Consider the following 12,500-nt stretch of genomic DNA (forward strand, 5'->3'; position numbering starts at 1 on the left):
TCTGTCACCCAGGCTGGAGTGCAGTAGCGCAGTCTTGGCTCACTGCAATCTCCATCTCCTGGGTTCAAGTGATTCTCCTGCCTCAACCTCTCGAGTAGCTGAGATTACAGGTGTGCTCCACCATGCCCAGCTAATTTTTATATTTTTAGTAGAGACAGGGTTTCACCACGTTGGCCAGGCTGGTTTCAAACTCTTGATCTCAGGTGATCCGCCCACCTTGGCCTCCCAAAGTACTGGGATTACAGGCATAAGCCACCAAGCCCAGCCTCATTTTCTTTCTATTATATTGAGCAACGACTTCTCCCTTGAATAATCCCAGACAGACTGCTTTGTTTATTTGTTTTTCATTGTTGTTGTTTTTTGAGACAGTCTTGCTCTGTTACCCAGGCTGGAGTGAAGTGGCACAATCATAGCTCACTGCAGCCTCAAACTCCTGGGCTCAAGCGATCCTCCTGCCTCAGCCTCCTGAGTAGCTGAAACTACAGGCACATGCCACCACACCTGGCTAATTTTTTATTTTTTTGTAGTGACGGGATTTCCTTATGTTGCCCAGGCTGGTCTCAAACTCCTGGGCTTAAGTGATCCTCCTGCCTCAGCCCCTCAAAGTTCTGGGATTACAGGCTTGAGCCACCATACCCGGCCTATTCTTTTAAAGGCTCTGCCTCTCTTGTCTGCATTTGTTGGACTGCCAGCTGTCACAATGACTAAACAAGCCTTCTAGCTGTAGCTAATGTACTCTATCCTGAGAGCTGAGGTTCTGAAGGCCACCCTTGGCTTACCAGTCACACTTGTTCCCTGTGTCCAGGATGTGCTTTTGTACAGCATCTCAGGTCAGTAGACTTGGGCCAGAGGGACCTCTCTTCTCTGAGTGATGTTCCTTTGGGCTTAGGGGTCTTATAGGCAGAGCCCAAGTTGTTGATTGTGCTCTTACAACATTTTCAGAGAAGGGAACCCAGAACTCCCTTCATACAAAGCAGAGCAAAGCAGAGTTGCTTGGGTTGAAGCCAGGAGGGAGGAGTACACACTTGTACACATATGCGCCTTCCCAAGGCAGCAGGCTTTGAATTCAGACTGCCTGGTTTGAGATCCCGGCTCTGCTGCTTGTTAGCTGTATATCCTTGGGAAATCACTTAACCTTTCTGAGCACAATATTCCTTGTTTAGAAATTAAGATAATTTCTACTTTATAGAGTTGTCCCAACGCTTTTATGAGATTGTGAATATAAATTCTTGGCACAGTGCCTGGCATGTAGTATTCTTTCTCTCTTTTTTTTTGTTTTTTGTTTTTTTTTGAGACGGAGTCTTGCTCTGTTGCCCAGGCTGGAGTGCAGTGGCATGATCTGGGCTCACTGCAACTTGCGCCTCCTGGGTTCAAGCAATTCTCCTGCCTCAGCCTCCTGAGTAGCTGGGATTACAGGTGCCTGCCACCATGCCTGGCTATTTTTATTTTTATTTATTTTTTATTTTTTTGTATTTTTAGTAGAGATGGGGTTTCACCATGTTGGCCAGGCTGGTCTCAAACTCCTAACCTTAAGTGATCCACCCACCTTGGCCTCCCAAAGTGCAGGGATTACAGGCGTGAGCCACCATGCCCAGCCAGTATTCTCTTAATAAAGGAAGCTATTATTTTTTACCAGTAGTTGGGAACACTCGGAAGACAGATTTGGGTGAGTTTGAAGAAGCCCTTTGTGACCATCAAAGCTGTTGAGATGGGCTAAAAGTGACCACTGGAGATGTAGGGAGACAGAGGTAGAGGCTAGGTTGACAGGACCCTCTGAGGCCCTGTGGCCCTTGACCCTTTTGTTGAAGAGTATAGCAGAGGGGCCCGGGCACGGTGGCTAATGCCTAGAATCCCAGCACTTTAGGAGGCCGAGTCGGGTGGATCACATGAGGTCAGGAGTTCAAGACCAGCCTGACCAACATGGTGAAACCCCGTTTCTACTACAAAAAATACAGAATTAGCCAGGCATGGTAGCTCATGTCTGTAATCCCAGCTACTTAGGAGGCTGAGGCAGAATTGCCTGAACCCAGGAGGTGGAGGTTGCAGTGAGCCAAGATTGCGCCATTGCACTCCAGCCTGGGCAACAAGAACGAAACACCATATCAAAAATAAAAGAACAAGAGTATAGCAGAGGGGACATACTCAGACAAGAGCTGGACAAGGGCTATCTGGTTGACCGTCTTGCCTGCTTTGTCTCTGAGCACAGCTCAGGTCAGGCCTCACGTCAGCAGCCCTAAAACTCATGCACAAGAACTTGCAGTTGACTTTGGAAGGAAGGGCCCCAGCTTGTGGTCCTGCCTCCTTTGTGCCGTGGTGTGGCAGCCATGGTCCGTGACCTTCCCTGGGTGTGGGGCCTAGCCATTGTCAGGTGCCTCTCCCTAGGATCAGCTGTGCAACTTGGCTTTGGCATTGGCAGCTGTGTGGGAGTGGCCAGTCTGAGCAGCAGCAGCTGTTCCCAGTCCCTTGGAGAGGGCAGGACTGGGACAGTAGGGGCAGCACTCTTATGGCCCTGTCCCTCATCTCTGGCAGAGGCAAAGGGAAGGTAGGGAAAAGCAGCATGACCTTGGGAGCCAGGCCACCCACCTTGCCCCCCTGCAGCCAGGCCTCCCCTGCAGGCCTCCAAGAGCTGGACTTGCCGTCTCAGCATGGATCTGTGCTGCCCCTGCCCCTCACAGTTCTTCTCCAGAGGGCAGGGAGAGCCATTCCCTGGCACCTGTCCTTGATCGCCATATGGCCACCTGACCTTCCTGAGGTTCAGTGGGGAGGACAGTAAGGTTTGGCTGAGGTAACCCTGTGTGAGTGGTGACGTGGCTTTTGGTGCTCAGCCCTCAGCCCCATCTTTCTATCTCCAAGGAAGCAGGAGGAGCGACCTCAGCATCCTGTCAGCTGTGAAGTCATCAAAGCCATTGCTGATACCGTCTCCATTCCTGTCATAGCCAAGTAAGCCTCCTGTCTTCATCATGTACTCTGTGTCCCACAGAGCTAAGGGCTGGGTGGTAGCCAGGCCCAGCCTTCCCTAGAGTGAAAAGTTTTAGGGGTGGCTTGAAAAGGGCAGGGCTTTCCACAAGACCCCAGACCTGTTCCTTCTGCTGCCGCCTGAGACCCTCCCCTCTGCATGCCTGTCTCAGGACTGAGGCTGCCGCCTGACTCGTGATGAAATGTATAGAGACAGAGCAGGGGGTCCTTGGAGCAGCAGGCTGCAGGGAGGGGAAAGTATGACCTAACTGGGCCTCCTTCCCTCCTCTTGTCATCACCAGGGTGTCTGTTCCTCTCGCCAGGGTTTTGACTTAGCCCTCAGTGAACATATAAGTGGCTCATTCAGCTTGGGGGTTTTCCTGTAGCCCCAGTAGCTCAGTTATGGACCCATGTCTCCAGATATGGGCTGGCTGTAGCCACTGTTTTAGATTAGGGGCAAGGAAAGTAAATTTCCTGGATTACCTATTAAGTGCCAGGCACTTTACATGTATTATCTCAGTTAGTGCTCCTAACTTCGTAATGGGATATAGATTCTAATATCCACTTTACTGAAGCTCTGATAGCTGAAGGGACTTGGCCAAATTCACATTGTTAATCAGTGGCAGATTTGAGAGCTGACTTTTTCTGAAAATGCTGATAGCTTCCATGATGGGGACACCCCTAACCCTCTGGTTGCTTTTTAGTGGAGGATCTCATGACCACATCCAACGGTATTCGGACATAGAGGACTTTCGACAAGCCACGGCAGCCTCTTCCGTGATGGTGGCCCGAGCAGCCATGTGGAACCCATCTATCTTCCTCAAGGAGGGTCTGCGGCCCCTGGAGGAGGTCATGCAGAAATACATCAGATATGTACGTCTCTGTACTTTTTCAAAACAAGCATTTCTCACTGTCTACCACACTCCTGCAGAGAGCACTTTGTGTGAGCCCCCAGCTGCCCGCCGTGCTTGCTGTTCCTCTCCTTTTCTTTTTAGCTCATGTAGTGTAGCTGCACTAGCTCACTGCTGTATTGGGTCTCCCCAGCTGCAATCCTAAGAGAGGATGCTGGGGGGCATGCCCCTACCATCTCCTAAAGCTTCCAGAGGTTTGCAGGTCATAGCAAGAACCTTCTAGATCCAGGATGCTGTTGGAACCCCAAACACATGATATGTATCTTTCTTTTTCTCACACGCTGCACATACAGAGGCACATGCACATGGACTGTGGGTTCTGCATCATCAAAGGTATATGTGCCTATAGGTTGGCTCAGGAGCAGCCACAGCCAAGAGGAGCAATTGAGAAATTTCTCACCTGATTTGACTCATCAGTCAAAATCACTTCTAAAACTTTTCTATTGCTAATTCCAGAATGCTTTAACCATAACCCTCTACTTAGGATAGCTTACTTAGGGAATAGCTTTCTTTTTTTTTGAGACAGGGTCTCGCTCTGTTGCCCAGGTGTGAGCATAGTGGCATAATCATGACTCACTGCAGTCTTGACCTCCTGGGCTCAAGTGATCCTCCTGCCTCAGCCTCCCAAGTAGCTGGGACTACAGGCATGTGCCACCACACTCAGCTAATTTTTTATTTTTTAATAGAGATGAGGTCTCCCTATGTTGCCCAGGCTAGGAATGGCCTTTTCTAAACCAGTTTCTTCTCATTGAGAGGTTGATGGTAGTGCCAAGGGCATATCCCTATAAAAGAAAATGAAGAGTTCACTTGCCTTATCTCTTTGGCACAACCCTGGAACTCTGTGGGACTCTGATCAGCTGCACATGTCTACAGGGAGAGACAGTGAGTGGTCCTCAAATTCTTCAGTGAATTGGGTCTGAACAGAGGGTGCAGTCCTTGCTCAGAGCAGAGTTCTGCCCTCCTCTTCAGTCCTAGGGTTCATACCTGCCTAGGAGTGCCTGTGGCTGCCATGGTATGTTGAGTGTTTCCATGGCTGTGCAAGCTGGGATGGTAAGATGCCCTGAGGTCTGTGTCCAGAGCTGGGCAGCCTTTGTCCTATTTCCTGTTCAATGCTGCAGCCCTCATCCCCTGGTTCTGGTGTCCTGCTGGGCAAGTTGGTGACCACCAGCTCTCCAGTCATCTGGGATAGCTCCATGGCAAGGGAGGGCTTGCCCCAGCCCAGGTCAGCTGTCCAGCTTTTTGGCCAGCTGGCAAGTCTGTGGCCAAGAAAACGTGCTGAACAGTGCTGAGCTTGCTCACTGGGTGAAAGGTGATGTTATCATTCCTGCTGAGCCATCCCTGGCAGCTCCTCAAGAGGGTGTGCTATCACAGAGAAAGGGAGCGGCTTTCAAGCATAGGCAGGGCTGCTTCTGGTCCAGCCAGGTGCCCTCTTCCCAGACAAGATGAATCAAGGACTTGCCACCAGTCGGGGCTCCCCGACTTTCTTCCCACTTTGTCCCGAGCGTGCCGTGGCACTTTCCCAGGCACTGAAGTCATAGGCCCATGTGGAGTTACTAGAGCAGCATAGGGGGTGGGGGATGGGAGGGTGTCCTGGAGGGCTGGGGAAGGCCACCTTCACCCACTACTGCTCTCCTGCACTACCTCCAGCCAGCCGACTTCCACTGGGTGTCCCTGGCAGTCGTCTTGCCTCCCTGAGCCTTCATTTCGCAGTCTGTGGAGTGATGGTGACAGTTGCACCTCACACTTTTATAGATAAATGTAGTGATGAGTAACACATGTGAACTAAATGATGCTGTGTTTTACCCATGTAGGGGGAAGTTAGAGGCTATTCAAGATGTGGGAAGGGAAGGTGCCCATTCTCGTTAGAAGGAATAGAAGAATCTCACCCCTTTCCTGGCACTGGACCTGCCATGCCAGAATTTGGTGTGTTTCCCCTCCCTGCCCTGGAAGATACTTGGCAGTAGGTCCTCTGTGGTGGCTGAAGCAGGAAGGGGCTCCCGCACTTCGAGACCTCAGTCAGGCTGTCCAGGAGAGTGTGTTTCTGACCGTGGTCCTTGGCTGTGACCCTCAAGCTTTGTACCACTAGCTGGAGGAGTAGATGACCAAGGTCGAAGTGGCTTTTTTATTTATTTTTATATATTTTTAAATTTTAGATAGGGTCTCACTCTGTTGCCCAGGCTGGAGTGCAGTGGCATGATCATAGCTCACTATAGCCACAACTCCTGGGTGCAAGCAATCCTCTTGCCTTAGCCTCCCTAGTAGCTATGGCTACAGGTGTGTGCCAACATGCCTGGCTAATTTTCTTTTTCTTTTTCTTTTTTTTTTTTTTTGAGACAGAGTTTTGCTGTTGTCGCCCAGGCTGGAGTGCAATGGCACGATCTTGGCTCATTGCAACCTTCGCCTCTGGGGTTCAAGTGATTCTCCTGCCTCAGCCTCCCGAGTAGCTGGGATTACAGGCACCTGCCACCACGTCCAGCTAATTTTGTATTTTTAGTAGAGACGTGGCTTCACCATGTTGGTCAGGCTGGTCTTGAACTCCCGACCTCAGGTGATCCACCCGCCTTGGCCTCCCAAGGTGCTGTCATTACAGGAGTGAGCCACCGCGCCCAGCCGATAATTTTCTTTTTTTAATTTTTGTAGAGTTGAGTCTTATGTTGCCCAGGCTGCTCTTGAACTCCTAGCCTCAAGCAATCCTCCTGCATTGGCCTCTCAGAGTGCTGGGATTACAGATGTGAGCCACTGCTCCTGGCTAGTGGTGGTTCTTCTTATGGGGGTCACATTGCCTTGGCTGCAGATACATCTCTGGTTCCTTCTTGGAGCCCCTTTCCCTGCCATCAGAGCATAGCCCAGGACTTAGAGCCTGCCTGGGCATCAGGCGAGTTATTTCTTTTCTCAGGCGGTGCAGTATGACAACCACTACACCAACACCAAGTACTGCTTGTGCCAGATGCTACGAGAACAGCTGGAGTCACCCCAGGGAAGGTTGCTCCATGCTGCCCAGTCTTCCCAGGAAATTTGGTAAGAGGCACAATAAGATGTCCATCTGTCCTTGTACGCATTGCCCAAGTTTGACTTTGAGCCCTAAGCTGACTCCACTAGGGGACCAGGGACACAGCTTCTGGATGTAGATGTAGAAGAGTGGAGTGATGGTACAGCTTTGCCTCCCAGAAGGGGATTCTTTGAAAGCTTTGAAACGTCCCATCCCTGGATGGATCAGCAGAGCTCTAGGATCTAGGGTACTAGAAGGATAGAGGAATGCAAAGGAAGGGGGTTTTTCATAAATGGGATGGTCACAGGCCAGGCCCCCAGGAACCGGTGGTCAGGAGAATTGGGCTGTAGCATGGAGCCTCTACCTTGAGCGTGCACTCACATCCATCACCCTGCAGTTTGAGAGACCACCTGTTGATTCTCTAGATCAGGTGCAGCTCTAGCTCAGATGGTTGACAGTTGAGGCCCTTCACAAGCTGGCCTAGCCACTGCCCCCACAGCTCCCTGTCTACCTGTCTGCTTCCAGAACTCCATACCTGTGCTTGTAATGGGTCCTCTGCCTGGAAGGCTCTCTCCCTCTCACGTGAGCTATCTGTAGCCTCCCTCTTTCATAGATGCCTTTCTGAACCACTTTTGCCATTGGGGATCTATCTTCATTTGAGTCTTCCAGCCTTTAAGATGTTTCCTAGAAGGGAGAAACCCTTGCCAGAGCCCTCTTCCCACCCTTGGCTTGTGGCATTGGTTCAGTCCCTACACCACATAACTCTGTAGCTCTGGGTGGTGCCTCAGTGTCAGCTGAGACCCATGTATAACTGCCTGTGGCTGGGCGGGAAGTGGGGAACCACTTAGTGGTCAGGCCTCTGTCTCTTCCTCCCATGGGCCCATGTGCTTGATCAGCATTGGTCAACTCAGTCATGGCTGGCTGGGGACACCATCTGTGTGCTCCCCCTCAGGAGAGAGGCTGCAGGTGGTGGGGGTGACCTTTACAACCTTTGCCACCCAGCCCAGCCTCCCTCCAGTGTCCACGCTTGGGTTCATATTCACTTTCCATCTTCCAGTCCACAGTAATCCCAGGGCTGGGCAGGAGGCACATTCTGATGGCCAGGCCCCGGTGGTGTTTTGGTGTATGTGGTAGAGGAGTTTCTCAGTGGTGGGGCCCTGGGGTCCTGCAGTACCCCGGATGCTGGCTCTGCTAAAGTGTTTGCCCTGATCTGCTGCTTCCTCCTTAGCGAGGCCTTTGGCCTTGGTGCCTTCTATGAGGAGACCACACAGGAGCTGGATGCCCAGCGGGCCAGGCTCTCAGCCAAGACTTCAGAGGAGACAGGGGAGCCAGCTGAAGATACCTCTGGTGTCATTAAGATGGCTGTCAAGTTTGACCGGTAGGTCTCCAGCTTGGCCTCAGCTTGGGCTGGGGCCAGCACCCTTGGGGACCCACTGGGCCAGCAAACTGGCTGCTGTACGTGCTTAATGTCAAACATAGGGACCACAGGTCTTGTTGGTTTGGAAACTTGTTCTAAATTTTCAGCATCCCATAGAAGGTGCTTTCAGGGAAGATAGTTCCTGAAAGGCTGTCCCAGTGGTAACTGAACTCTACTTTTTCCCTGACTTACCGCCTCCCACAACTCAGGGCAAGGGGGGACTTGTCTCCTGTTCCTGAAAGTCTGTGCTTCTCCAAGGCCCTGAGGAGCTGGCTGCTTGCATGAAGCTCCTCAGACAACAGCAGGACCCTAGCCCTCATTTGTCTCTGCAGCCCCCACCCACACCCAGTGCCCCTCACCAGCCCTGTGGTGCCCTCTCAAGCTGCTTACGCCTCAGATTGTGACTCAGCTTTGAATGGTGCCCTCCTGTGGGATCTGAGCCTTTCTCCAGTCCCCAGGACCAGACAGGAGCCAGTCTTGTCTGGCAGAGGTGTGGAGAGGGGGAGCAGGGTGGTGGAGAATAGCTGTTGGGCAGTCAGATGCCAGGGAGAGTTCCAGTTGGGAAGTTGGAATATGACCCCTCCCACCCTGTCACTGTGTCACCCTGTCACAGGCTGACTCTGAAACCAGATTCCAAGTGTCCATGGCTACAGCAGATGATCATGACACTTGGCAGGCGGAATCAGGGTGGGCGCTGAGCTAGATCCCCAAGACCATTGTCTGGCTACTTCCATTGCCCACCTCCACCCACTTCCTACTGATCTTGAGTGGCAAGCTTCCTTCTTGGATGTTGAAGATTGTTTTTCCAGTCTGGACCTCAGAGTACTGGGAGTTCATTCCCCCTTCTGCTACAATTTCCTGAGCATGCCAAAATTCATCTTCCCTTTAGGGAGAACCCAGGTCCAAGCTGCTGGTAGGACAAGAATGGGAACCTAGGGGAGCAAGTACAGAAGCCTTAAGGCGGCAGCTCGGTGTCTCAGTTCCTCTCATTTCTGCAGCTCCTTTCAGGAGCTCAGTAGTGCCCTGGCTGAGGGAGGGAGTGGTGATGGTGGGTAACCCCAACTGCTTCCCTTCCTTTCCCCAGGAGAGCATACCCAGCCCAGATCACCCCTAAGATGTGCCTACTAGAGTGGTGCCGGAGGGAGAAGTTGGCACAGCCTGTGTATGAAACGGTGAGTTCCTGGCTGTGGCCTGCCCTGCAGCCAGTCACAGCACTCCCATGGCTTATACTGTCAACTCTAGACTGCCAGGCTGGAGCCTGGCCTTGACCTCTGTAGGCATGGCGAAGCTGCTGGTGGCCAGGTCAGTTGCTGATAGCCCCTCCCCTCTTACAGTGGCCTGTTGTCCAGTTCAGCCAGACATCTCTCTTTTTTTTTTTTTTTTTTTTGAAACAGAGTCTAATTTTTATTTTTTATTTTTTAGAAATGTGGTCTTGGCTGGGCATGGTGGCTCATGCCTGTAATCCCAGCACTTTGGGAGGCCGAGGCAGGTGGAACACGAGGTCAGGAGTTCAAGACCAGCCTGGCTAAGATGGTGAAACCCCGTTTCTCCTAAAAATACAAAAATTAGCTGGACGTGGTGGTGGGTGCCTGTAATCCCAGCTACTTGGGAGGCTGAGGCAGAGAACTGCTTAAACCTGGAGGCGGAGGTTGCAGTTAGCTGAGATCATGCCACTACACTCCAGCCTGGGTGGCAGAGCAAGACTCTGTCTCAAAAAAAAAATAATAATAAATAAATAAATGGGGTCTTGCTTTGTTGTCCAGGCAGGCTGGTCTCAAACTCCTGTGCTCAAGTAGTCCTTCTTCCTCAGCCTCCCAAAGTGCTGGGATTATAGGTCATGAGCCTTTTTAAAAAATTTTATTCAATTATTATTATTATTTATTTATTTATTTATTTTTTGAGACGGAGTCTCGCTCTGTTTTTTTTTTTTGGAGACAGAGTCTCACTCTGTTGCCTAGGCTGCAGTGCAGTGGCACGATCTTGGCTCACTGCAACCTCCACCTCCAGGTTCAAGCCATTCTCCTGCATCAGCCTCCCGAGTAGCTGGGATTACAGGTGGGTACCACCACGCCTGGCTAACTTTTTTGTATTTTTAGTAGAGGTGGAGTTTCACCATCTTGGTCTCGAACTCCTGACCTCAGATGATCCCCTGACCTCGGCCTCCCAGAGTACTAGGATTACAGGCGTGAGCCACCGCACCTGGCCCAGACATGTTTTTGGATCAAGCCTCAGCCAATGGGGCACAGAATTGAGCCCCAGATGTGGTGCCCCTGGGGTGGAAACCGTGAGATAGGCTTGCTTCACTTCCTTTGGTCCTTGCGGCCATGCCTTCCTTAGGCTGCTCTGCCTCATCTGGACTGGTCTTCCGGCCTTGAGGCTTATACCTTCTGGGGGTTGTGTCTGTGTCCCCACTCCCCCCTACCCCCACTACAGTGACTTTTCCAAAACAAATCTAACTTCTGTCTCCTCAAGTTAGCAGCTCCCCAGTGTCTGAAGGATCAAGCCAGCACCTCAGCATAGAGCCTCAGACCCTTCCACATGCCTCGCTCCTTCCAGTTTCATCCCTGCAGCCCTTTGCTCCAGCCAAGTCACCTGGTCCCTCTGCCAGGTGTGCCTTCTCTGCTCCTAGCTTGTCCCTTCTCACCCTTTTGGCATCTGGTGACTCCTCATTTTGGGGACCTGGCCTATCCAGATGTCAGCAGGAGGCTCCATAGTCATGTGCAGCTAAGGGCTCTGCTGCGCTTTGCTTAGGTCCGTGACAGCTCCAGACACTTGAGGTCATTGTGTATTTGTGCATCTGCCTTTCTCCACTGGGCACTTTTGCTTGGGAGGAGCATGTGATACAGGCAGCCTTCATTTGACTTAGGTTGGAAATACTTCCTTTTATCTGCCTTTGATTTGACCCCAGCAGGTTGGCCTACAGGGCTCATTTCTCTGGCCATGTGTTTCCTTTTCTCTTTGTACCAGGTTCAACGCCCTGTAGATCGCCTGTTCTCCTCTATTGTCACTGTTGCTGAACAAAAGTATCAGTCTACCTTGTGGTAAGTTTCCTCATCATAGGAGAGTAGGCTTGGGGTGGGGCGGAGAGTGGGCATTCTGCCCACGCATCCAGCATTGTCCTAGGAGGGTTGGGTAGATGGTATATGTGGGCAGTGGCATCCCTGGATGGTGACCCCTTACTCAGTTTTGTCAGAATCTGCCAAGGGTGTGTAGAGTCAGGCCTCACAGCCCTGCACCCTGCCCCTCACCTTATTGCCCTCTGTCTGCCCAGGGACAAATCCAAGAAACTGGCGGAGCAGGCTGCAGCCATCGTCTGTCTGCGGAGCCAGGGCCTCCCTGAGGGTCGACTGGGTGAGGAGAGCCCTTCCTTGCACAAGCGAAAGAGGGAGGCTCCTGACCAAGACCCTGGGGGCCCCAGAGCTCAGGAGCTAGCACAACCTGGGGATCTGTGCAAGAAGCCCTTTTTGGCCTTGGGAAGTGGTGAAGAAAGCCCCTTGGAAGGCTGGTGACTACTCTTCCTGCCCTAGTCACCCCCTCCATGGGCCTGGTGCTAAGGTGGCTCTGGATGCCACAGCATGAACCAGATGCCATTGAACAATTTGCTGGTCTTGACTGGCAGGAGTTAGATGTCCTGGCAGGGGCCATCAGCCTAGAGCATGGACCAGGGGCCGCCCAGGGGTGGATCCTGGCCCCTTTGGTGGATCTGAGTGACAGGGTCAAGTTCTCTTTGAAAACAGGAGCTTTTCAGATGGTAACTCCCTAACCTGACATTGGTACTGTGCAATAAAGACACCCCCTACCCTCACCCATGGCTGGCTGCTTCAGCCTTGGGCATCTTCATAAATGGGCTTGTGTCCTGGCATGATTATTCTACTCCCACCCTCTGTGCAGAGCTAGAGCTTTCCAAAGTGGATCTCCTGCCCATCTCTGTGGGTCTGGTAGAGGTGGGGAATAGGGTATCACTGGACTTGGGCCAAGTTAGGAAGGCCCAAGAAGCCCATTCTACTGATGGTACACCTGACGCACAGGGCATCAATTGTCTGTCCTGATGAGAGGTGATATGGAATCTGGAAGAAAGACTAGGGTAACTGGTGCCCCAGTAAGGGACTAGTCCAGTGGGGTGGGGAGTGTTGGTCTGATCCCCAGAGTCTCCAAGCCTGACAGCTGCCTGGAGTCTCAGACCTGATGAGGTGCCTGCTTTGGGCAGTGGGGCACTGGAGGCGGCCGA

The 12,500-nt window shown here is 51.9% G+C and overlaps 1 protein-coding gene across 9 annotated transcripts in view; it reads left to right on the forward strand.

Annotated features, from left to right (window-relative positions):
* The window catches only part of DUS2 (dihydrouridine synthase 2), a 56,381-nt gene extending 44,265 nt beyond the window's left edge, over positions 1–12,116 (forward strand). For 8 of the 9 annotated variants that reach the window (XM_024233752.3, XM_054535013.1, XM_024233753.2 and 5 more), the window contains 7 exons: positions 2,854–2,940; positions 3,660–3,828; positions 6,763–6,884; positions 8,084–8,233; positions 9,357–9,444; positions 11,240–11,313; positions 11,544–12,116. In XM_024233752.3, coding sequence (XP_024089520.1) covers positions 2,854–2,940; positions 3,660–3,828; positions 6,763–6,884; positions 8,084–8,233; positions 9,357–9,444; positions 11,240–11,313; positions 11,544–11,781 — 928 coding nt within the window. In that variant the 3' untranslated portion in view covers positions 11,782–12,116. Of the gene's footprint in view, positions 1–2,853; positions 2,941–3,659; positions 3,829–6,762; positions 6,885–8,083; positions 8,234–9,356; positions 9,445–10,748; positions 11,187–11,239; positions 11,314–11,543 lie in introns of those variants that run through there. The other variant, XM_054535014.2, reaches the window with a different exon arrangement.
* The last annotated feature ends 384 nt before the right edge of the window (positions 12,117–12,500 follow it).

The sequence above is a fragment of the Pongo abelii genome, chromosome 18 (assembly GCF_028885655.2).
Source record: "Pongo abelii isolate AG06213 chromosome 18, NHGRI_mPonAbe1-v2.0_pri, whole genome shotgun sequence".
NCBI classification, from domain to species: Eukaryota; Metazoa; Chordata; class Mammalia; order Primates; family Hominidae; genus Pongo; species Pongo abelii.